General features: G+C 32.8%; 1 protein-coding gene across 1 annotated transcript; it reads left to right on the top strand.

Moving 5' to 3' along the window:
• The first annotated feature begins 1,207 nt into the window (after window positions 1-1,207).
• Window positions 1,208-27,255, top strand: LOC134715099 (uncharacterized). Its single transcript, XM_063577014.1, has 18 exons — window positions 1,208-1,363; window positions 3,118-3,242; window positions 4,042-4,147; window positions 4,725-4,777; window positions 5,896-6,444; window positions 6,629-6,742; window positions 7,561-7,920; window positions 8,446-8,547; window positions 9,380-9,435; window positions 10,217-10,232; window positions 10,619-12,095; window positions 12,627-12,706; window positions 19,997-20,087; window positions 21,960-22,082; window positions 22,903-22,960; window positions 23,323-23,540; window positions 25,305-25,344; window positions 26,400-27,255. Exons 2-18 carry the CDS (start codon window positions 3,129-3,131, stop codon window positions 26,746-26,748), a joined length of 3,906 nt encoding a protein of 1,301 aa, XP_063433084.1. The 5' UTR covers window positions 1,208-1,363; window positions 3,118-3,128; the 3' UTR covers window positions 26,749-27,255.
• The last annotated feature ends 262 nt before the right edge of the window (window positions 27,256-27,517 follow it).

Below are 27,517 nucleotides of genomic sequence, written 5' to 3'. Positions count from 1 at the left end.
GGTTGGTTCCTTGGGCTTATCTGGCCGAACTTTAAGTTTAATACTGATTATGATGGTCAAAATCCTTGGTACATATATATCAATAGATTATAAAATAAAATAGGTCATAATAGTCCCATAAATCAAATAGGCTACAATAAGATAAGATAAGATAAGATAAGATATTTTATTTTCCAATTATGGGCCCCAAAGGGCATAAACATTACAACATCAATAATTTTTTTTCATAATACAATACAAACAATGAGATAAAAAAAAAAAAAAAGTTAAACGAGAACTATTTAAGTTCTTAAAGAATACGTAGATAAAGAATCTATAGTATGTTTTTTTTTAATACTAATGCATTTTATTGCAAGTGTGGTTGATATAGATAACAAACAAGTAGCCCAAAAAGAAAAAAAGAAAAATAGATATCCACATATGTATAGTACACAAAAAGTTGGATCAATTAAATATATAATAATTAGCCAAAAAGAAAGTAGAAATTAAACATGTCCATGACTCATCCTGTGTCAGCAGCAAATAGGAAAGCATTATGGTTTCCTAAAGGCAGCTGACACCAGGGGGCGATACCTTATGGGCCATAGGCATGTAAAATGTGTGTAAATGTCTCTTTCCTACCTGTATCAAAAGCAAACAAGGAAGCATCATAGGTAACTTGAATGCAGTTGATACCAGGGGACGATGCCTCAAGGATATAAGAGAACATTTGAATAAATAATATATCTTAACAATTTTTTTTTTTTTTTTTAATCGGCTAGTATGTTTGTGATATTCAGATGAATATAATTTTCTATGTCCAATCAAATGTATATACACACATAGATCTCCTTTAACTAATCTTCACTAAGGAAGATGTTTGTATATAAAATTACATATTATTTTAAGTAACTCAACATTTTCTACACTAAATAACCAGATAATTTTGCTTTGACTGTTCATATGATTAAAATAAGAATTATATTGTGCAATACTAGCTAACATACAATATGATTGAAATATGTCACGGTTTCTGATTGATTTTTTTCCTTTAGTGCTACCAAGTAATAAAACAATCAATCTGTATAAACAACATGTTCATACTAAAATATCTTATGCTGAGAAAACTGAATACGATTTTTTTTATTTTCTCAAAATATATTTACATACGATATGTTTCCGGATTTGTACACAGTTCCGTAACCTAAAAGACTTTGGTATTAGTCTGTCCAAATCGTCGCGCCATTTCCAATCATTTTTCCAACCACATCCACTACTTTCAAATATGTAACAAGTTCAACTTCAAGCTTCAATCAGAAAATCAATAATTTATACTCTTACGATACCTTAAATTTGGTATCTGTTGTTGAAATTAAACCACGAGGTAAGTTAAAAATTGATGTCATTTTTTTCAAATTCTGCAAAAGAAAAGTAAGACTGCATCCGAGCACATGAACAGGGACAAAAGTAACCTTTTCTATTTAAGGGCCCACCCGTTAAAAATAAAAATATAAGTTTCATGAACTTTTAAACTTTAATTATGAGATGCAAGTCATACGTTTTTTGATTGAGTTAAGTCTGCCAATTCATATTTTATCGTATGTTTTTCTATGTTGTGATGTTATGCTATTGTTTCAGAGAAAGGGAGAAGGTTTGGATCCATTAAAACGTTTAATCCCGCTGCAAATATTTGCACCTGTCCTAAGTCAGGAATCTGATGTACAGTAGTTGTCGTTTGTTTATGTAATATATACGTGTTTCTCGTTTTGTTTATATAGACTAGACCGTTGGTTTTCCCGTTTGAATGGTTTTACACTGGTAATTTTGGGGCTTGTTGTTCGGTGTGAGCCAAGGCTCCGTGTTGAAGGCCGTACTTTAACCTATAATGGTTTACTTTTTAAATTGTTATTTGGATGGAGAGTTGTCTCATTGGCACTCACACCACATCTTCCTATATCTATGTATCATAATTTTGTTGACTGCAGCAGTCAGAGTTGCAGGAAGCTTCGAAACCTTACCTCATGTCATGGTTCGCAAATAATAATATAAGGACCTAAGAGGTACTGTTCTGCAGCTAAGTAGCAGGTAGCTGCAGAACCGTGGCTCTTAGATCCTTATGTTATTTTTTAGTGGCAAGGCTATTTTTAGTCTGAGATTACTCTGAGTCCAATGGCTGTTTTGCCAGACAAGCTGGGGCCGTGGGATGTCAGAGCTAGTCCCATGTCAAAAAGTGGATATTTGCCCACCCAAAATAGATGCCTGCTTCATTGCTTCCGGTGCCGACTGACGGCCTTGGAATAAATCGGGCATCAATCTGTTTATTTTTCATTTATCTTTTTATTTATGTAAGTTTCACCTACCTGCCAACCTTTATTTTTACAAGCATATTTATATATATATATATAACTATAACTATAACTACATGTACAAAACAGACCTTCACTTCTCTTTGTTCATGTTCCAGTTCCTGTACACTTAAATGTGCATGTTTGCCAACTGTCACCAACACATATACAGTATGTAATGACGGTTTTGGACTTGTCTCTCTTTTATCTTCATATAAAACAACAAAATGCTGCATGTCTACATGAATTATTTAATGATGTCTAGCTGTTGTAAAAAAATCCATTCAATTTGCCATACTGCCACATCAATCCATCTTGTACATATATATTTAGATCAATGGACCATATTATCAAGCAATCATCATTTAATTATGTATTAAAAATAAGAAAAGCCTGAAAAAAAAGTTGGAATATAAATATAAAAAGAAGAATGATGTTGTTATTCCATTTTAAATTAAGTGTTTGGTTTCATGTATAGCAATCTACATCGTTAACCACTAGTTTGATGCCACAGACTATTAAAATTATATTCTGACTAGTATTTTAAGTATATGCAAATTTAATACATCATTGAAACACATAAGAAAAATGTCAGAATATTTGTTTTTGGGAAAGCCATTGGAAAAGGTTTGAGTTTTGGAATGTATAACAGTTCACAATTCTTTTTAATATAAAGCATGGAAATCAAAATGAAAGAAAAAAAAACTCTTTTATTATGTGGAGTGCAAGTCAAAGATTGTGTCTCTAAATGTTATAACTGTGTTAATCAGGAAAATTATAATTTCTTATTTAGTCAGGTGGAATATGAGTGCAAGTAAAAGTAGACGAAGTCAGATTGATGAAGTACAAGAAAGAAATATGGGACCACAGGCTGGAAGTTCAAGAGAAGAAAATGTACAGTCATCAGATAGTGATGAGGTACTGTCCATTGTTGAAACATGATTTTGTTTGTACTTCTACCAGTAGGTGGAGTTTCATTATTCTAAGCTTTTAAAGCTTTCTAATTCAAAAATTGGCTACTTCAAAATCATCAATAGAAAGTATGAACAAGATTTAAACTTGTGATGATGTATATAAAAAAATGTAAAAACCTGTTGACTTAGACAAATATTTTTTTTATATACTGTCAAAAGATCATTTCTGACATTAAACGTAAGGTCATTTGAGACCATGACATTAAAAATCTCACTATCAAAATCTAAAATAAAAAAGATAAAAATACATGGTTTCCACTTGTGTACAATCTTGAAAAGTGTGTGATACTGTAAAGTGTCTTATTTTCAGGGTATATAAGTTTGCGCTTCTTTAAGTGTGTAAAACAAAATTGCTGATATAAAGTGCACATGCAATTGGTTTTGTATAATAGTTTTAAATCCACCAAAATAATAACCAGCAAAATTTTTTGAATACTTAATTCTGAAAATCACGATATTTTAATTCCTCAAAACTAACCTGCTATTCAGTAGATTGGCTTTAACTTTAAAAGAAACAGGTTACACATCAAAACATAACTATCAATAACCTATTTTAATTGATATATTATTATTGAGTAATCCCTTCAAAGTCTCAACAAAAAGTTGAGAACAAATTAAACCTCAACAAAAATTATCAGAATAACTGCAGCACATTTTAGATTATATTAAAATATGGTTCCTGAGACATACACTTGATCACATGTTCCGGTTTTACTAGTTTATTTTATTCCTCCATTTTACAGATCAGTTTTATTGAAGAAAATCAAACAAGTAGAAACAAAAAGGTGAAGAAAACAGCAAGAAAAGTTATAAGTAATGAAGATGAGATTCTAGAGAGAACATTGAGAGGTAAGCAGAGTAAACCACAATCATTTAAGCCCTCTGTGGCATTTATATTTATTTATTTTATGTGTTTTTAACACTACTTTTATGCACTACTTTGGACTATGCTGTGGCAGTCTGTTTTTATTGGTGGAGGAAGGCAGAGAAAACCACAGACCTTTGATAGGAAAACTGACAATCCAGTCCATTAAGATTGGAGTTGAGTGCACACTTCTAAGCAGGGTTCAAACTCACAACCTCAGTGTTTACTGGCTAGTGATTACAGTAGTAACTACAAAGACCACTCGGCCACCAATGTTCCCAGCAATTATAAAGCTTGCCTTTTTTCATTTGATGTGCTTTTAAAAGTTTTTGATTTGAATTGGAAATTTTTTAATTTTTTAGCATGTGGTATTATTGAAATCTAAACATCAAACTAAAAGAAAAAATAAATGATTTCTGCTTTGTTTCAAATATACATCTTTTTGATATTCTTTAAAAAATCATTGAATTTATTTCATATCTATATATCATATTTTATAATCAATGAAAGACATATGGAAATACAAAATGAATCTGTTTTTTTCATGTTTTTTTCTTTCAGAGTCTGGAATAGATATTGCTGATATGACCAGGGAAGAAAAAGTTGCTCTAGCTGTAGGTATTGGTCTTAACGGATCTTCAAATTGAATTGTATTGTCTTTTATTTTTTAAGGACCCCTGGTCTGTTTGTAACATAAGCAATATTGTAAACATTATATACAACCACATCTTTTTTGCATTTGAATAATTTTATCACATCATTGTTGTTTTCAAAAGACATTTGGCCTCCAGATGATCACTATGGATTAGTATTAGTGTATGGATCTCTTTGAAATTGTACCACAAGGATCCATACCACAACAGGGAGATTTGAATTGATTTTGGGGGTTATGATCGGATCTATTTAGGTATAGAACCACTAATTCAGGCTGGTCGAAAGAACATACAAGAAAGTAGTACATATTATAAACAGAAAGTTCCTACGCATAGCTGTATCTTTGGCAATAGTGGGAATATTTGGGTAGTTTTTGTATCAAATGAAAGCTTGAGGACTTGGGATCACTGCAGAACCCTTAAAGTTTTACTTGAATGATAAAGCAGTTTTTACTCTGAGTGGCAGCCCAGGCTTGTAAAATTGCCCTCGGGCCTGTAAAAATCATATCTAACTAAAAAAATTCAAAAATTGAGCTCTTGGCCTTTTGATTTAGCAGTTCATCGTGAAGACTGATAAAGAAGTATATGAAATTTTAATAGGAGGGCACATTTGGCCTGTTGTTCAGATCAGAAGTCCCTGTTTCTGTTTTATCAAATTTCAGGGAATCGGTAATATGCAATTAAAGGTATGTTGATTCTTTCAGCACAAGTAAGGATAAGGTACAGTTTTGACCTGAAATAACTGCCACTTTTATTTTCAAGCATTTATTGCTACTTTGACTTAAGTTTAAGACAAAGTAGCCATAAATGCATGAAATTGTAGAATTTAACATAGAAAGCAATGGGGCTTTGAATTAGTGGTTCTATACCTGTGGGAGTTTGGGGCCATAAAGGTGTACCAAAAATAAGATTTTCATGTATCTGGACAAAAACCTGAAATGAATATGATATAATGGACAGTCAACATGTATCCCATTGTTATGTCTTATATATAAAAACACAGCTATATATATATTTTACGAAACCTACCAAAGGCTTTATCTTGTTTATAGTTGATACTTTGTTAATTTTATTTCTAGCAAGTTATAATGATGTCTAAAGAGGAGGCTGAGATTCACAGTCAATCATTTGGTGATGAATCAATGAACCATTCAGATTCTGAAGAGGAAAAACAAACAACAGATGCATTCATGCAAGCAATGCACCCGAAACAAAGTAGAAAAGCCATCCAAGAGACAGTTATCCCAGAGAGCCAAAATGACAATATATATAGTCAGGAAACGCAAGAAAACAAGTCAGACATATATAATCAAGGTACACAAGAAAATCAATCAAATAACAACACAAAAACTTACGATTCATTCATGGACCAGTCAACAGTTGATATTCAACCAACTTTAGATGCAGCTACTGGAAGATTTGCTAATACAGAGCATGCATCACCAGTAAACAGTCAATTAGATCCAGTCTCTCAGGTGGTTTTACACTTAAGCCAACAAAATTCATCAGCATTTGAGGAAGCCGTACATCCACCCTCTCCCATCGATGTAGATATGATGGAGGAAAATCCAGTACCAAAAGAGGTTGAGAAACAGAAAAATACCATAAGTGTGAAACCAATACAGCAGGTATGATAGAATTCCATATTCTAATGAATTAATTCTTGTATATTACATTTATTTATTATATTGAGTCTAGCATTTGATTTAGAATATCTTATCAATAGTAAAATTCGAAAACAAGCAGTGACGAGGCAAAACACATACTTTGTAAAATTCATTTCTTTTTCAAAAGTTTATCTTTTCCTTTCAGAAACTGCTTAAGAAGCAACTTATGTCCAGAAAGATTGACAAAAACCAGCCTAGAATTGATAATTTCTCCCATGTTGTTATTACTGATGAGAAGCTGGATATGATTGACAATCAGGTTTGTTTGGTTTAAGGGTTTATAATTTCAATTCAGGGAATAGACAAACATTATTCTTGTTGTTTCTTAATCTTGCACTCAACATAAATGATTAACATTAACACTAAACATTCTCAGCTAATTTGCACTCAGTTTATAATACTGTGGATTATTCATTGTTATTGTATACTAATTTCAGTGGATCTCATGGGTACAAGCAAACCAAGACATTAAATGTTTAATGAATTACAAGTTTTCTGTATTAAAGGTTTTATTCAGACTTTGGCTAAACCATGAAATCAAATATCCATGAAAAAATACATTTATTCAACAATCCTCAAAAATTTGTACCCATGAAAATAAATGAATCCACAGGAATAAACAATCAATTTAAAGATTAAAAAAAAGTATACCACACAACTGATTTTACATGGAATCTAACCTCTAGGTATTGTCAAAACTTTTGCGAAATCATTTAAATATCTGAAATCATTATTTGAGAATATGCATTACACAATAAAACAAGGCAAATGGGGAGACTTGATATATTTTTCTTAATCAAACACTATGTGGAATGATTGTTATTCTGTAAACCAACTTATTTTACGTTTCACCCTTTAAGCCCACTTATTGGCAATTTAATGTTGTGACTTTTAAATTATTTGATGTACTTAGATAGGGAAAGATTTGAGTGTTACCTGTTCTCAAAGATTTATATTTACGTTATTTTTCTTATAGTAAAAGGGGCGAAAATAAATTGCTTTTAAAAATTAGTTTGTTTACAATTATGATGATTATCTCAAGACTCAACTATATGAATTTAACACTTCAATTATTAGGATGTTCAAGCTGTGATCAGTGAAGACGACTCCTCTCCAGAAAGAAAGAAAACTAGAGTTTTTAAAAAGACTGCAACAGCCGTTAGAGATGATATAAGTGACACTGAAGCTCTATCTCTGAAGGATGTGGTTGAAGCCAATAAAAATTTTACACTAGCACAACCAAAGGAAGAAGTAGATGCCAGAGGGAAATTTACCAGAGCTCAGCTGAAAGAGTTGATGAGTGAAGATGATGATTCTCCAGTCAAAAGAGTTGTCAAAATGGAGGAGTCACCTATCAAACGAGTTGTCAAATCTGCAAAGAAAGCATTTGCATGGAATGATTCTGATGAAGAAACACAAGATCTTTTTACCACAAAGGTATGCATTAGAAAAGCTTTTAGCTCACCTTGTAAAATAAAAGTAAAATAACAAAAATATAGATTTTTAGTAAATTCAAATGTGAAGTCACATAGCAAATGGCAAAATCCTAAGCTCAAGCACATCAAATGAATGGAAAATCACTGTCATATTCTTGATACATAGAAAATGGTGGATTAGGACCAGCTAAACCTCTCACTTGTATGACAGTCCCATAACATTTCATTATATTCACATTAATGTCTGAACAAAACAAATATCATAGGTAAAAATATAAAGCAAATAGTGATATAACATTCAACTTTGTGTTATAATCTTAATCTGACACTAAAATCAAACAAATAAATTAAAGAATAAAATTATTTGTATCATTTGATGTCTATATTTTAAAGTGTCTGTCATTGCTGTATTTTTTTTTAATTCTCCTTTACAACCATTTAACAGAACTGATAAAACATTTGCATATTATGTACTTTAGTCCTACTTTTTTGTGTATTTACAATGAAATATGAGTTGTTTGTTCAGCAGGAGGATGTTGGAAGTGTAGAGAACAAACAGAACATATCACCTAGACCAAATGCAAGCAATACTGTTAAAGATGATCTTGTGGCTGATTTAATTGTCAAGGTATGTAAAAACTAGCATAAACTGATGATTAATTAGAGTTCTGAATGGTTGATCTTAAAACATTAGAATTGTTTTATCTTAAAACATTAGAATTGTTTTAATAGAAATCATCACAATTTATCAAAATAGTAATTCAAGTGAATCCAATTTTGAATGAAAATAAGTTAAGAATTAATCTTATATTTGTCACTTTATTTTATGAAATAACCAATGTTGGAAAAATGAGAGATATTTAATGCTATATAAAAGGAGAATCTTATCTTTCATGATTTTTTAATAAACACCAATTTTGCAAATGCTAACAAACAGGATTGTCATTCAGTTCATTTGAATTATTCACACCATTTATACATAATTTACTGCTGATTTATCTAACTGAAAGGAAATCATAGTTGGTCAACTACTTTTAAAGGAATCGTATCCTATGGAAATGTAATTTTTATGGAAGCTTGCATTGTTATCACTCTCTGCATTTCTTGCAAATGTTTTATGAAATAGATATAATCAAATGTTAATGTTAGCCATTTCTCAGATGTGAGTTATTGTCAATGCTGATCAAATTTTTCTATAGGATTTATTGCTCCTACATGAAAATTGTATTGAAAGCTAGGTCACGCATACATATCTTGTTAAATAGTTTGAAATACCAATTTCTTTTCTGATTACTTCCCTTTAACAAAAATACTAGTCATAGCTGGAACCATTAGAAAACTCTTCTTTTGATAAGCTTAAAGTTGTTAAATTTTATTGCTATTATATGAATTATATTAATTAACAGCCAGTAACATGATATCTGTTCCATTTATAATAAATGCTTGTACTTTTAATACAGGATGAACCTTTTACAGAAGAGTTTTATGAGTTTCCTTCTCTCAAAAGACATTACAGGTATCATTTATTTAATTATAATCAATGCAAATCCCAATAGTTTCTTATCAATTAGAATTAATAACTTGCTAATGGGTTGAACATAATCATAGAGTGTGATACAAAAATGACAAGTAAAATATACAGCAGATTTTTATTTGCTATCACCAAATTGGTCTGTATGACAAATTTTTTAATGGACAAGTAAAAGTAATTTTCAGCATAGAATTAAACTCCTGACATGATTTGATATGAAGAAATTCCTGTATGATGAAATATAGGTGAATGATTATCAAGTAAAGGTTCTAATCGTATTATTGCTTATGATCAGGACAACAACCCAAAGAGCAAAGCCCAGGGGATACACTATTTGCTACCATGTTTTTAAGATACAAACTAAAAATATTTGTATTAGGGGACAAAAAAAAACTTATCTTTAGAAGTCGTCTACATCTGGTCTCATATTTTCTTGCATGAATACCAAAAAAAAGGTACCAGACGGAGAGTCAAACTCATAGATAGAAAATAAACTGATAACACCATAGCTAAAAATAAAAAGACAAAAAAACAAATAATAGTACAGAAGCCCCAACATAGAAAAATAAAGACTAAGCAACCCCAACCCCACCAAAAAAACTGGTCAAAGAAATCTTATCCACTATTGTTGAATGTAAATTCTTTTTGAGAAAAAATCACTGTGTTAATAATTTTATTAATCTAGTCTAATATTGTTGCTGTTTATTTAATTAACATGTTTATTTCAACTGTGTATTATTTCTTTTTCATAAATGATCAAAAACAGAAATGTGAAGAAAAAAGTAAGTTGTGAAATTAAGTTTATTTGACTCTAGTGAAAATATGTATGCATCATACTGACGGCTGGAATTTTTGATAACTTTCAGAAGAATTTTTTGTTTGAGATACCATATTAAAGGGGGGGGGATACTTGACATGTAGAATATGGAAACATAAAAAATATGGTTCTTTTTTTGCATCAATAATGTCATACAGTGTATTTTAAAACGTAAAAGGGATAAAGATTGAAATATTTTAACTGTTCTGAATGAATGACAACATTTACAGTATAATTTGTTTAAACATCACTGAATGTCTGAAAGCAACAAAAAATCAATACTGTTAAATATTAATGCTTGGGGTAGTACTTAAATGAGTTCTATTTTTTCTTTTACAATGTTTTTTTCAGGAAAACTCTACACCAACCTTATTTGCACCTTTAGATAGCAATCCAAAAGACTATACAAAAGCAATATTGCAGTTATTTACACTTTACCATAATAAACTTGCTCAATTACAAAAATTATCAAAAAGTAGTATAAAATGGTCGAAAGAACCAGTAAGGGTTGGATTTCATCTGGATCATACTATTGATGCCAGAAAACGAGGGCTAAATTATGACTTCCTTGATGATCAAGAGGCTTCAACATCTGTCATACCAATTGTTGTAGACATGAAAGAAAACACCAACCCACAAAGGCCAGCTGCCAAAAATTTCTCTATGAAAATTAGAAAGGAACCAAAAGTTCAAAATAATGCTCATGAAGAGATTGATCAGTTCGTAGACACTTTCGTATCTAAACCAGGATTAAGAAGTCGTAGAACTAGAAATGCAGGTACTTTTACTAAAGAGAAATCAGCATACGATTTTGAGCCTTACCCAGTCGATGAAACTTTCAAAGTTGGTGCTGAAAAGGGAAAGAAAAGGAAGTTATATAATGAAACTGATGCTAAGTATTGTCCTTTGATTGAAGACGAAAGCAGTAATGACTTTGATGATAGAATTGTTGGAAAAGGCAAAAGAAACATTAAATTGAAAAAACAAATTAATGAAGGAAGTAGTGAAGTGCCAGAAAATAAAAGTGCAAGGAATAAGTCAAATGTCGGTGACAAGACAACAAATGTGAAGAAAGCTACAAGAGGATCACTTAAGAGACATGCAAGTGACTTAAGCACAGGTAGTGTGGAGAGTTTCAAGTCAGACGACATGAACAATTTATTAAATCCTGACAGAGCCTTAAGTAGGTCTCCTGAATTATCCCTTGGTGGTCTCAGTCAAAAATCAGATGTGCTTCTAGATGCAGAAGGACAATTGTACTCGACACAATTATGTTCTATGAAAGAAAAGCGAGCTAGGGTACCAGTAAGTAAGTCCAGTTTTAATTTGGATACAGTTGATGATGACAGTGTTCAGTATCTATCCCAGAATTCAAGAAGTGGACCAAACCTTGAAAGGGAAACGCTATCACAAAATACTTCACGCAATGTTGAAATTTCTTCTACACAATCAAATTTCAGAACAATCTTACCAAAACAAAGGGAGGAGAGTACTAGTCAAGTAAGTCAAAAACAAATTGGTAAGACAAAGACCGCAAAAATAATAGTAATCCATCCATCTCAGAACACTGTGAAGAATGTAGAGCCTTTAGGGCCGCAGTCAACCCTCAAGTCAAGAATGTTTGGACATATGAGTGACTTATTCAAGCTGGGGTCAGGCAACAAAAGTTCTAGCAGTAAAACAAAGAACGAAGAAGATCCTCAAGGTTCACATAACAGGAATAAATCTATTGATGATGATGATGATGATGATACAGAAACACAAAGATTCCAACAGACCAGTGATGTTACTGTGGATGATATACAGCAGATCAATATGAAGACAGAAGGTAATGTAGATTTTATCAAGTCCTTTAAAAATAGTACTTTTGTGTTTCTGCTAACATGCTGAAAAAAATTCAGGTTGTTTGGAGGCCAATAAGTCTCAAATTTTTGATTTTTTTTGTCTTCTTTAAAATTGAGAAGCAGTTGGACTTGAAGTCAGTTTGTTAAAAAATAACCAAAGAAATCTATAGGGAACGACGGGAAAGAACATACACTAGATATATTTTTGGGCCTTATTCAAAGTTCATTTGTAAATTCTTTACAGTACATGTAATTCAGTAATACAGCAGTTCGAAGAAAAAAACCACTCCCAATGTGTTATATAAGGGGAATATTTATATGCAGAGATAACTTTTCTTAGCTGAGTCATATTTTAGTAACAGAAATTGAAAAAATTTAACATCAAATTTCTAAATTTGGACCTAAAAGTACAATCTAGAAAAAGGTGACGGACAAATATTATTATTAGAATTGTTTGTTTGTTAGACAAAGCTGAAGTTTTTCATGAATAGGATATATTTTGATGATTGTTTTAGGTATCAGAACTTACAGCAAGAAACAAGGAAGAAAGAGACAACTAACCAATGAAGATACTGAACCAAATAAACAGCCAAAGGTAAGTTCTTCTACAATTACTAATGACTACCCAACTCTTGTACACATAACCTCAGCCTCATAAAACTAATAAACACCAAACTGAAGTTCAAATTGAATACCCACACATCAGTGCCAAGTGCTTATTATAATTGCACATTATGATACAAAATATAGTCAGTAATTTATAAATACCACCAAAATCAAAACATCAAATATAAACATTAGATAAATTCACATAAGCAAGATAAAAAAATGGATTGTGTAACACGCCTATTCCTTGGCCCTGTTGTGCTAAATGGTTGTATCCCATGAAGTGCAGGAATACAAATAACGGTCAAGGGCAAAGGGTTGAAATTACATAAAGATGTATCTGTCATTGTATTTGTGTCAAGTGAAAAGTATATTTTTGTCAGATGAACTGGTTTACAATTGTTTTAAAAAATAATGATTTATTGAAATAAGCTATTCAGATATTAAAATGAACGAGGGGATTCTAGTTATTTATTTGTGCTTTGTTTTTGACGATTTTTCAAAATTAAGCTAACAGTTGAACAAAAAGTTCTTTAGTACACTCTGTCCTGCAATTGATCAAATTACATAAAAGTTATATATCATGTTTGTTTCATTAGATTAATTCCATTGTAGATAATCACAGTACCATGTCCTCTATGTAACAAACAGTTTCCTCAGGATCAGATAGAGAACCACGCTGCCACAGTAAAGTTATATATCATGTTTGTTTCATTAGATTAATTCTATTGTAGATAATCACAGTACCATGTCCTCTATGTAACAAACAGTTTCCACAGGATCAGATAGAGAACCACGCTGCCACAGTAAAGTTATATATCATGTTTGTTTCATTAGATTAATTCTATTGTAGATAATCACAGTACCATGTCCTCTATGTAACAAACAGTTTCCACAGGATCAGATAGAGAACCACGCTGCCACAGTAAAGTTATATATCATGTTTGTTTCATTAGATTAATTCTATTGCAGATAATCACAGTACCATGTCCTCTATGTAACAAACAGTTTCCTCAGGATCAGATAGAGAACCACGCTGCCACAGTAAAGTTATATAACATGTTTGTTTCATTAGATTAATTCCATTGCAGATAATCACAGTACCATGTCCTCTATGTAACAAACAGTTTCCACAGGATCAGATAGAGAACCACACTGCCACAGTAAAGTTATATATCATGTTTGTTTCATTAGATTAATTCCATTGTAGATTATCACAGTACCATGTCCTCTATGTAACAAACAGTTTCCACAGGATCAGATAGAGAACCACACTGCCACAGTAAAGTTATATAACATGTTTGTTTCATTAGATTAATTCCATTGTAGATAATCACAGTACCATGTCCTCTATGTAACAAACAGTTTCCACAGGATCAGATAGAGAACCACACTGCCACAGTAAAGTTATATAACATGTTTGTTTCATTAGATTAATTCCATTGTAGATAATCACAGTACCATGTCCTCTATGTAACAAACAGTTTCCACAGGATCAGATAGAGAACCACACTGCCACAGTAAAGTTATATAACATGTTTGTTTCATTAGATTAATTCCATTGCAGATAATCACAGTACCATGTCCTCTATGTAACAAACAGTTTCCACAGGATCAGATAGAGAACCACGCTGCCACAGTAAAGTTATATAACATGTTTGTTTCATTAGATTAATTCCATTGTAGATAATCACAGTACCATGTCCTCTATGTAACAAACAGTTTCCTCAGGATCAGATAGAGAACCACGCTGCCACAGTAAAGTTATATATCATGTTTGTTTCATTAGATTAATTCCATTGCAGATAATCACAGTACCATGTCCTCTATGTAACAAACAGTTTCCACAGGATCAGATAGAGAACCACACTGCCACAGTAAAGTTATATATCATGTTTGTTTCATTAGATTAATTCCATTGCAGATAATCACAGTACCATGTCCTCTATGTAACAAACAGTTTCCTCTGGATCAGATAGAGAACCACGCTGCCACAGTAAAGTTATATATCATGTTTGTTTCATTAGATTAATTCCATTGTAGATAATCACAGTACCATGTCCTCTATGTAACAAACAGTTTCCCCAGGATCAGATAGAGAACCACGCTGCCACAGTAAAGTTATATATCATGTTTGTTTCATTAGATTAATTCCATTGTAGATAATCACAGTACCATGTCCTCTATGTAACAAACAGTTTCCCCAGGATCAGATAGAGAACCACGCTGCCACAGTAAAGTTATATATCATGTTTGTTTCATTAGATTAATTCCATTGTAGATAATCACAGTACCATGTCCTCTATGTAACAAACAGTTTCCCCAGGATCAGATAGAGAACCACGCTGCCACAGTAAAGTTATATATCATGTTTGTTTCATTAGATTAATTCCATTGTAGATAATCACAGTACCATGTCCTCTATGTAACAAACAGTTTCCCCAGGATCAGATAGAGAACCACGCTGCCACAGTAAAGTTATATATCATGTTTGTTTCATTAGATTAATTCCATTGTAGATAATCACAGTACCATGTCCTCTATGTAACAAACAGTTTCCACAGGATCAGATAGAGAACCACGCTGCCACAGTAAAGTTATATATCATGTTTGTTTCATTAGATTAATTCCATTGCAGATAATCACAGTACCATGTCCTCTATGTAACAAACAGTTTCCACAGGATCAGATAGAGAACCATGCTGCCACAGTAAAGTTATATATCATGTTTGTTTCATTAGATTAATTCCATTGCAGATAATCACAGTACCATGTCCTCTATGTAACAAACAGTTTCCCCAGGATCAGATAGAGAACCATGCTGTCACAGTAAAGTTATATAACATGTTTGTTTCATTAGATAAATTCCATTGTAGATAATCACAGTACCATGTCCTCTATGTAATAAACAGTTTCCCCAGGATCAGATAGAGAACCACGCTGCCACAGTAAAGTTATATAACATGTTTGTTTCATTAGATAAATTTCATTGTAGATAATCACAGTACCATGTCCTCTATGTAATAAACAGTTTCCCCAGGATCAGATAGAGAACCACGCTGCCACAGTAAAGTTATATAACATTATGTTTCATGTGATTAATTCCATTGCAGATAATCACAGTACCGTGTCCTCTATGTAATAAACAGTTTCCCCAGGATCAGATAGAGAACCACGCTGCCACAGTAAAGTTATATAACATGTTTGTTTCATTAGATTAATTCCATTGTAGATAATCACAGTACCGTGTCCTCTATGTAACAAACAGTTTCCTCAGGATCAGATAGAGAACCATGCTGCCACAGTAAAGTTATATAACATGTTTGTTTCATTAGATAAATTCCATTGCAGATAATCACAGTACCGTGTCCTCTATGTAACAAACAGTTTCCTCAGGATCAGATAGAGAACCACGCTGCCACAGTAAAGTTATATATCATGTTTGTTTCATTAGATAAATTCCATTGTAGATAATCACAGTACCGTGTCCTCTATGTAACAAACAGTTTCCACAGGATCAGATAGAGAACCATGCTGCCACAGTAAAGTTATATATCATGTTTGTTTCATTAGATTAATTCCATTGCAGATAATCACAGTACCATGTCCTCTATGTAACAAACAGTTTCCCCAGGATCAGATAGAGAACCACGCTGCCACAGTAAAGTTATATATCATGTTTGTTTCATTAGATTAATTCCATTGTAGATAATCACAGTACCGTGTCCTCTATGTAACAAACAGTTTCCACAGGATCAGATAGAGAACCATGCTGCCACAGTAAAGTTATATATCATGTTTGTTTCATTAGATTAATTCCATTGTAGATAATCACAGTACCGTGTCCTCTATGTAACAAACAGTTTCCCCAGGATCAGATAGAGAACCACGCTGCCACAGTAAAGTTATATATCATGTTTGTTTCATTAGATAAATTCCATTGTAGATTATCACAGTACCATGTCCTCTATGTAATAAACAGTTTCCACAGGATCAGATAGAGAACCACGCTGCCACAGTAAAGTTATATATCATGTTTGTTTCATTAGATAAATTCCATTGTAGATAATCACAGTACCGTGTCCTCTATGTAACAAACAGTTTCCACAGGATCAGATAGAGAACCATGCTGCCACAGTAAAGTTATATATCATGTTTGTTTCATTAGATTAATTCCATTGTAGATAATCACAGTACCGTGTCCTCTATGTAACAAACAGTTTCCACAGGATCAGATAGAGAACCACGCTGCCACAGTAAAGTTATATATCATGTTTGTTTCATTAGATAAATTCCATTGTAGATAATCACAGTACCATGTCCTCTATGTAACAAACAGTTTCCACAGGATCAGATAGAGAACCATGCTGCCACAGTAAAGTTATATAACTTTGTTTGTTTCATTAGATAAATTCCATTGTAGATAATCACAGTACCGTGTCCTCTATGTAACAAACAGTTTCCCCAGGATCAGATAGAGAACCATGCTGCCACAGTAAAGTTATATATCATGTTTGTTTCATTAGATTAATTCCATTGCAGATAATCACAGTACCATGTCCTCTATGTAACAAACAGTTTCCTCAGGATCAGATAGAGAACCATGCTGCCACAGTAAAGTTATATATCATGTTTGTTTCATTAGATAAATTCCATTGCAGATAATCACAGTACCATGTCCTCTATGTAACAAACAGTTTCCACAGGATCAGATAGAGAACCACGCTGCCACAGTAAAGTTATATATCATGTTTGTTTCATTAGATTAATTCCATTGTAGATAATCACAGTACCATGTCCTCTATGTAATAAACAGTTTCCACAGGATCAGATAGAGAACCACGCTGCCACAGTAAAGTTATATATCATGTTTGTTTCATTAGATAAATTCCATTGTAGATAATCACAGTACCGTGTCCTCTATGTAACAAACAGTTTCCCCAGGATCAGATAGAGAACCACGCTGCCACAGTAAAGTTATATATCATGTTTGTTTCATTAGATAAATTCCATTGTAGATAATCACAGTACCGTGTCCTCTATGTAACAAACAGTTTCCACAGGATCAGATAGAGAACCATGCTGCCACAGTAAAGTTATATATCATGTTTGTTTCATTAGATAAATTCCATTGTAGATAATCACAGTACCATGTCCTCTATGTAACAAACAGTTTCCTCAGGATCAGATAGAGAACCATGCTGCCACAGTAAAGTTATATAACATGTTTGTTTCATTAGATTAATTCCATTGTAGATAATCACAGTACCATGTCCTCTATGTAATAAACAGTTTCCCCAGGATCAGATAGAGAACCACGCTGCCACAGTAAAGTTATATATCATGTTTGTTTCATTAGATAAATTCCATTGTAGATAATCACAGTACCGTGTCCTCTATGTAACAAACAGTTTCCCCAGGATCAGATAGAGAACCACGCTGCCACAGTAAAGTTATATATCATGTTTGTTTCATTAGATTAATTCCATTGTAGATTATCACAGTACCATGTCCTCTATGTAATAAACAGTTTCCCCAGGATCAGATAGAGAACCATGCTGTCACAGTAAAGTTATATAACATGTTTGTTTCATTAGATTAATTCCATTGTAGATAATCACAGTACCATGTCCTCTATGTAACAAACAGTTTCCCCAGGATCAGATAGAGAACCACGCTGCCACAGTAAAGTTATATATCATGTTTGTTTCATTAGATTAATTCCATTGTAGATAATCACAGTACCATGTCCTCTATGTAACAAACAGTTTCCCCAGGATCAGATAGAGAACCACGCTGCCACAGTAAAGTTATATATCATGTTTGTTTCATTAGATAAATTCCATTGTAGATAATCACAGTACCATGTCCTCTATGTAACAAACAGTTTCCCCAGGATCAGATAGAGAACCACGCTGCCACAGTAAAGTTATATATCATGTTTGTTTCATTAGATTAATTCCATTGTAGATAATCACAGTACCATGTCCTCTATGTAACAAACAGTTTCCACAGGATCAGATAGAGAACCATGCTGTCACAGTAAAGTTATATAACATGTTTGTTTCATTAGATTAATTCCATTGTAGATAATCACAGTACCATGTCCTCTATGTAATAAACAGTTTCCCCAGGATCAGATAGAGAACCACGCTGCCACAGTAAAGTTATATATCATGTTTGTTTCATTAGATAAATTCCATTGTAGATAATCACAGTACCATGTCCTCTATGTAACAAACAGTTTCCCCAGGATCAGATAGAGAACCACGCTGCCACAGTAAAGTTATATATCATGTTTGTTTCATTAGATAAATTCCATTGTAGATAATCACAGTACCATGTCCTCTATGTAACAAACAGTTTCCCCAGGATCAGATAGAGAACCACGCTGCCACAGTAAAGTTATATATCATGTTTGTTTCATTAGATTAATTCCATTGTAGATAATCACAGTACCATGTCCTCTATGTAACAAACAGTTTCCACAGGATCAGATAGAGAACCATGCTGCCACAGTAAAGTTATATATCATGTTTGTTTCATTAGATTAATTCTATTGCAGATAATCACAGTACCATGTCCTCTATGTAACAAACAGTTTCCACAGGATCAGATAGAGAACCACGCTGCCACAGTAAAGTTATATATCATGTTTGTTTCATTAGATTAATTCCATTGTAGATAATCACAGTACCATGTCCTCTATGTAACAAACAGTTTCCCCAGGATCAGATAGAGAACCACGCTGCCACAGTAAAGTTATATATCATGTTTGTTTCATTAGATAAATTCCATTGTAGATAATCACAGTACCATGTCCTCTATGTAACAAACAGTTTCCCCAGGATCAGATAGAGAACCACGCTGCCACAGTAAAGTTATATATCATGTTTGTTTCATTAGATTAATTCCATTGTAGATAATCACAGTACCATGTCCTCTATGTAACAAACAGTTTCCACAGGATCAGATAGAGAACCATGCTGCCACAGTAAAGTTATATATCATGTTTGTTTCATTAGATTAATTCTATTGCAGATAATCACAGTACCATGTCCTCTATGTAACAAACAGTTTCCCCAGGATCAGATAGAGAACCACGCTGCCACAGTAAAGTTATATATCATGTTTGTTTCATTAGATTAATTCCATTGTAGATAATCACAGTACCATGTCCTCTATGTAACAAACAGTTTCCACAGGATCAGATAGAGAACCACGCTGCCACAGTAAAGTTATATAACATGTTTGTTTCATTAGATAAATTCCATTGTAGATAATCACAGTACCATGTCCTCTATGTAACAAACAGTTTCCTCAGGATCAGATAGAGAACCATGCTGCCGATTGTAATGGTCCTGTAGATGGTAATTTAATTTCAATTATTCAAAAAGTACATAGAATGAATCACATAAATACATTTATTTTAAATATTTTTCAAAAACTTAGTATGACAATTTATTATGTTAATCATATCTTTATATCTTTCAATCCTTGTAACTGGATTTTATAAATATATTTTGTTTGAACACTGCCAGGAATAAAACTTTTCACTTCTTTGAACATTCTATAAATCTTAAATAATTGTTTGCATTATGTTTAAAAGACTATTTTAATGTCATATTTGTTTAATATTTTTCGCACACAAACTTCTTCTTCTAAATATTTTACATTTATTTCTGTAATGAAAAGTGACCTAGGATTGGATGTAAAACTCTGCTGTTCCAGAAAATACTATGTCCCCCCCAGGGAAGGCACTTTTTAGCTCACCTGACCTGAAAGGTCAAGTGAGCTTTTCTCATCACTTGGCGTCTGTCGTCCGTCGTCCGTCGTCCGTAAACTTTTACAAAAATCTTCTCCTCTGAAACTACTGGGCCAAATTATACCAAACTTGGCCACAATCATCCTTGGGGTATCTAGTTTGAAAAATGTGTCCGGTGACCTGGCCATCCAACCAAGATGGCCGCCATGGCTAAAAATAGAACACAGGGGTAAAATGTAAATTTTGGCTTATATCTTTGAAACCAAAACATTTAGAGCAAATCTGACAGGGCAAAATTGTTGATCAGGTCATGATCTATCTGCCCTGAAATTTTCAGATGAATCGGACAACTCGTTGTTAGGTTGCTGCCCCTGAATTGGTTATTTTGAGGAAATTTTGCAGTTTTTGGTTATTATCTTGAATACTATTATAGATAGAGATAAACTGTAAACAGCAATAATGTTCAGCAAAGTAAAACCTACAAATAAGTCAACATGACCAAAATTGTCAGCCAACCCCTTAAGGAGTTATTGCCCTTTATAGTCAAATTTTAACAAATTTTCGTCAGTTTTTGTAACTTGTACAGAAATCTTCTTCTCTGAAACTACACGGCCAAATTAAACCAAACTTGGCCATAATTATCATTGTGGTATATAGTTTAAAAATGTGTCCGATGACACCGCCTACCAAACAAAATGGCCGACATGGCTAAAATTAGAACATAGTGGTAAAATGCAGTTTTTGATTTATATCTTTAAAACTAAGACATTTAGGGCAAATCTTTCAAGATTTAAATGTCCATCAGAAAAAGATCTATCCCCTTGCAAATTTTCAGATGAATCTGACAACTCGTTGTTGGGTTGCTGCCCTAAAATTGGTAATTTTAAGGAAATTTTGCAGTTTTTGGTTATTATCTTGAATACTATTATAGATAGAGATAAACTGTAAACAGCAATTTTGTTCAGCAAAGTAGGATCTAAAAATAAGTCAACATGATAAAAATTGTAAGAGTACCCCTTAAGGAGTTATTGCCCTTTATAGTCAATTTTGAACAACTTTTCGTCATTTTTGTAACTTGTACAAACATTTTTTTTTTCTAAAACTATGGGCCATATTAAACTCAACGTGGCCACAATCATTATTATGGTATCTATTTAAAAAAAAGTGTCTAATGACCCCATCTACCAACCAAGATGACCGACATCAGTAAATGCAGTAACAGGTGAGCGACACAGGCTCTTGAGAGCCTCTAGTTTTTAACACCCACCACCCACAGAAATAAAATTTAATTAGAACAGCACTCCCTTTGCATTTTTGTATTTCAAATACAACCACCCACATAATATTTAAAAAAAATTGCCTTCCCTGGGGGGGACATAGTATTTTCTAGAACAGCCCTTACAATATCAAAAGATAGATCAAAACATCCTGTTTTCATACATTGGATTTTGTTGATCTTTTATGGTGTCTCATTTAGATGACAACTCCAGAGAATCCACAGAAAGTGTACAAATACAAGAGATACAAGCTGGTAGAAACTTAGAGCAATCAACTTCAGGTGTCCACAGACAGGGTCAAGGAAGGGCAAGCAAGAAACAAGGTATAATTTACAATCTTTCAAGAACTTGACACGTCAGAGAGAAATAGCTGTAACATTGTACAAAACTTTTCATTTAATTTTTAAAACAAGACTAAAATTTGAAATGATGCTATGGCGAATAGGGATACAACTGTCACTCCATTCTTCAGTCATTCTCTACAGAAATCCTAATTTTTATGTCCCACCTACGATAGTAGAGGGGCATTATGATTTCTGGTCTGTGCCTCTGTCTGTTCTTTGTCTGTCCCGGTTCAGGTTAAAGTTTTTGGTCAAGGTAGTTTTTGATGAAGTTGAAGTCCAATCAATTTGAAACTTAATATACATGTTCCTTATGATATGATCTTACTAATTTTAATGCCCCATTTTCACGGTCCATTGAACACAGAAAATGATAGTGCGGCTTTGACATCAGTATACTGGGGACACATTCTTGTTTTTCATTGTGCTTAATGATAATAATCACTTGTTGATGTCTTATAGTGTATATTAATGACTTCAGATCTGGTTAATCTGGTTTGTCTATCACTTCAGTTGACTGACATTTGGCTGTATAATAACCCTAAAATTATAGAAAATGTTTATGGACATCAGACATTTTTTAAGGAATAAATATTTCCTTGCTTAGAGAAGCATCATTGAGATAAGAGGCTACATATTCTTATTCCTATTTATATTTCCTATTTATATTTTTTGTCTAACTTTATTCATTAAAGTTCTCATTTCGCTGTTTGTGATTCAATCTATTAAAAAGTTCAGAAAATCAGTATGTTATGTTGGAGCTCAGAGACAATACTTAAGACAATTAGTTTTCATATTTCAGATCAAGATGCAGATTTCATTGTTGACGATGTAGAAAGTGAAGAAGAAAGTCCAAGAAAGTAAGTCTTTTAATGTTCAGTTCTGTTATAAGATTAACATGTTTTTGAACTGATTCAGCAAAGTATCATATTTAAATGATATTGATTAAAATGACATTATCTATGTTGAGAGTGTTACTCTCCAGTGAAACTTTTAGACGAAATTTACACACTTTTAATTAATGTAAACAGTATTCTTCGTCTAAGTTTATGGCTTGTTGAAAAAGAAGAAAATCCCATATCAGACGTTGCTTGTTACTGAAAGGAGGCAAATTATATATTGATCTTATTGACTCTCTCTCTTGCTACAGCTTTGTGAGTTTTAGATGCACCTTAAAAAATGGGAAAACTTGAAAATTAAAATGCTAGCTTATCATTTATAGGTCTGTCAGTATGGAATGCTATATTTGTGACAAGTCATTTAGAAATAAGAAAATGTTGGACCAGCATTTGGAGAAATGTTTGAATGAAGCTACACAAATGCAGCATGAGCTTGAAACAAGAGGAATGGATTCTATATTAGAACCTGGGGAGGTCTCACCTCCCAAACGTGCGACCAGATCAGCTAGGACAACAGAGCCAAATGAAGGGTACTCATCAGGTTCAAAATATTCAAATTATAAATGGTGGTGGTTCACAATTAATTGTCAGTTATGAGTGATTTTTCAGAAAAATAACAAACATAGTAACGGTTAACCCTGCTTTGAAGGCACTTTTTAAAATGGCGAAAACCATGTATAGAGGCAATTATAATTGCACTTACTACTAAACTGTACTAATAAGTATTTGACATCAATCTTATCTAAAATGTATGTTTTCATAGAAGAACCCTTAGATAGTGAAAGTATGCAAATGGTTAGCTACTAATTTTCAATTCAAATGTGTTTGGTAATTTTCAAAACCAATAGATTGAGTCCTTCTGGAAATACAAGTTTCCCATTAATAAATGATGGTTTTGACACTCAATCTGTTGTCAATGTTCCCCATCTATGAAACCACCTGACCAATTTTACCAAAATAGTTAGAAATATGATGGGGAAGAGTTTTGTGGAGAAAAAAAGACTACAGTTGTATGTCTGTTGATTTACATAACTTGCTCTAAAAATGATTACCTTTTTTTTGCAATGTGTTGTATTTTTATACCCCTGCTTTAAAAAAGGGGGGGTATACTGTTTTACCTCTGTCTGTCCGTCAGTCCGTCCGTCAGTCAGTCTGTCCCATGAAACTTTCGACACATTTTTCTCAGGAACTACAATACAAGGATTTCTGAAATTTGGTTTCAGGGTTTATCTAAGTCAGTTATACCGTGTGATGCGTTTGCAGATTGATCACTTGACAACTTCCTGTTTACTGAACACTTGTATGATTTTACACGTGATAGCCAAGTTGAAAATTTTCGTCACATTTTTCTCAGGAACTACAATACAAGGATTTCTGAAATTTGGTTTCAGGATTTATCTAAGTCAGCTATACCGTGTGATGCGTTTTCAGATTGATCACTTGACAACTTCCTGTTTACCGAACACTTGTATGATTTTACACATGATAGCCAAGTTGAAAATTTTCGTCACATTTTTCTCAGGAACTACAATACAAGGATTTCTGAAATTTGGTTTCAGGATTTATCTAAGTCAGCTATACCATGTGATGCGTTTTCAGATTGATCACTTGACAACTTCCTGTTTACTGAACACTTGTATGATTTTACACATGATAGCCAAGTTGAAAATTTTGTCACATTTTTCTCAGGAACTACAATACAAGGATTTCTGAAATTTGGTTTCAGGATTTATATATAAGTCAGCTATACCGTGTGATGTGTTTTCAGATTCATCACTTGACAACTTCCTGTTTACCGAACACTTGCATATTTTTACACTATTAATATTATCCACTTGCGGCGGCTATACCGTGTGATGCGTTTTCAGATTGATCACTTGACAACTTCCTGTTTACCGAACACTTGTATGATTTTACACATGATAGCCAAGTTGAAAATTTTCGTCACATTTTTCTCAGGAACTACAATATAAGGATTTCTGAAATTTGGTTTCAGGATTTATTTAAGTCAGCTATACCGTGTGATGCGTTTTCAGATTCATCACTTGACAACTTCCTGTTTACCGAACACTTGCATATTTTTACACTATTAATATTATCCACTTGCGGCGGGGGTATCGTCAGTGAGCAGTAGCTCGCAGTTTCACTTGTTTAAGGACATTTTTTTAGTATGCATCAGTATGTATTAAGTTGTAGCAGCTTATTTCTTCATTTAATGATATATTGTATATTGAGTGATTTGATAATTACTATAGAGAAATGACTTTTCTTTGTTTCTTTGACGATTTTATTTCTATCATTCCAGGCAGTGATGAAGAGAAAGTTACTCTCAGAGATGTTATAAAGTAAGTAGTTGTAGTGAAATGTAAAATAGCTAATTAGCTGTCAGAACTTTAAAAGATAAAGAAAATAAAAGCTCAAAAAGAAAAAAACCTGACAAGACATTCATTGCACCTGTTTTTTTTGGTCCTATCATATGTTCAAATAAGCATACTCACATGGTCATGGAATGGTTTATGATAAGCAAACTTCAAATTAATCATATGGGTTAGAATACACACATTTTCTTTGGCTGCTTAGTGTCAAATTTACTGCATAGTTTTCTGAGTGAAACCCAAGTCTATTGCTTGTTGGGAGAGTCTTAAAAAAGAATTTTAGAAAGAACATAATTAGCTTCTTATATTTGGATATTAGTGTATTTAAACTGATGCACAAATATTTAAATGGAATGAAATCTGACTTCTAATAATCTGTTAAAAAAGTACTGCGCAATGATCAAGTGTGCCAAAAATAGACTTCTGGAGATCAGTAATTGCCTTCCTTGATAGGCAAATATTCAAACCTTATAAAATGTCTAATAGAATAGTTAACAGATGCTGTATGAACAGACATCAACCACTAAATGGACAAAATATGAAGGTACAACAAACATTCTGTCTTTAAATTGATTCATATACAACTTCTTTTGTGAGTACTCAAATCCCAACTTACTGTGGATTCATTTATTTTCGTGGGTATCAATTTTCGTGGATTGCTGAAAACTTGCATATTCGTGGATACTTGATTTCGTGGTTAAGCCAATCTCTGAGTACAACGCCTATTGTAAATATGATATTCGTTGAACATTTTAATTCGTGGTTCACCTGTACCCACGAAACCCACAAAAATTGGTATACAGCGAATAATAATGAATCCACATTATGAGACTGTCTCCATGATTGGAAGATTATATAATGCTTAAAACATTTATGGTATCATGAAGAATGCTTGGACAAACATATAATGACTAAAACATTTATAGTATCATGAAGAATTTAGGTAAAATAACCATGCATTATTTGTTTTTTGTTTTATCTTGAAAAGTACATTACTATAATGCCTGTATACCATTTTATTTCAGGGCCAATCAATCAACAAGTAGTTCAGAAGAATCTTCTTACAGTGATGAATATGACTGGTCCCCAGCTAAAACTCCACCTAACCATAGGGTTACAAATAAAGAGAATCAGTTACCAGGGGGTTGGACTTTAGAAGAACTTCAGAATTCTCCAATTAGATCATTTGTACCAATCTGGAAACAGTCTGATAATGAGGGGTTTAAAACACAGTTTGACAAAGCCAAGAAAAGATTTGAAAAACAACAGCTAAAGGGGAAAGGAAAGAGAAAACAGAAAGGAACAAAAAGAAAAAGGGGAAAACGAAAAGCTAAGAAAAAGCCAGCAGCAAAGAGACAAAGATGTACAGAATGATTTATTGTAGAAAACAATCTTTTGTCATAAATTAAGCTTTGATGTTTTTTAGCGATGGTGAAAGTGAATTTTGAGAATAGAAATAACTAGTCACTGGATAAACAAAAAAGGAAGGGGGTTTCATACCTTTGAGAAATGTCACTTTCAAATACTGGATACTGTGATTTAATAAATAACTTGAAACTTGGAAGTAGGTCTCTTAAGTGACATTTTATTGTTTGAAGGTAAGCATCAGGAGACTTGCACAGAACACTCTTTATTTAAGGCAATAAAATTCAAATGAGAAAATCTAACTTTGCAAATACACATTTTCTTTTGATCTGCCATCTTAAAAACCCTGACTGCTTTGTAGTTTGGGAATTTGTCTTTTTCATTACTGTATGAACATTTTGTAGTGATATGCAACTTATTAATAATTTGTTGTGTTCCATATAACAGTGTTTGTAATTACTGTTTTGTTTCAAAATTCCTTCATTTTGTGAATTACTTTGTATGTTGAAAGAAGTTTAATAAAATGCTTATAAAATGATTGTTTGACTATTAATACAACACTGTGAAACATGCCATATTGCAGTAAGACTTCTGAAACGTAGAAAAAGGTGGTTTCAATCCAAGATAAGACTTTAGGTGTAATACCACCAAATCATGGTACATATTATCTGGTTGCATACGAAAGTAGGTCTAAAAAAATATTCCCTTGAATTGGACAGTTGTAGAAAATTAACCCTGCATTTCAATGCACTTCAATTTTTCTGAGGCATAAACATGT

The sequence above is a fragment of the Mytilus trossulus genome, chromosome 4, assembly GCF_036588685.1.
Source record: "Mytilus trossulus isolate FHL-02 chromosome 4, PNRI_Mtr1.1.1.hap1, whole genome shotgun sequence".
NCBI classification, from domain to species: domain Eukaryota; kingdom Metazoa; phylum Mollusca; class Bivalvia; order Mytilida; family Mytilidae; genus Mytilus; species Mytilus trossulus.
The sequence above is the reverse complement of the archived record's forward strand: the minus strand, read 5'-3'. Positions and strand labels throughout refer to the sequence as shown.

Bases quoted from the DNA above. Each gene is read 5' to 3' on its own strand.
- LOC134715099 (XM_063577014.1), top strand. From the start codon at position 3,129: ATGAGTGCAAGTAAAAGTAGACGAAGTCAGATTGATGAAGTACAAGAA. The intron at 7,921-8,445 runs GTATGCATTAGA...TTGTTTGTTCAG, and splicing joins AAGATCTTTTTACCACAAAG to CAGGAGGATGTTGGAAGTGT. The intron at 8,548-9,379 runs GTATGTAAAAAC...CTTTTAATACAG, and splicing joins TGGCTGATTTAATTGTCAAG to GATGAACCTTTTACAGAAGA.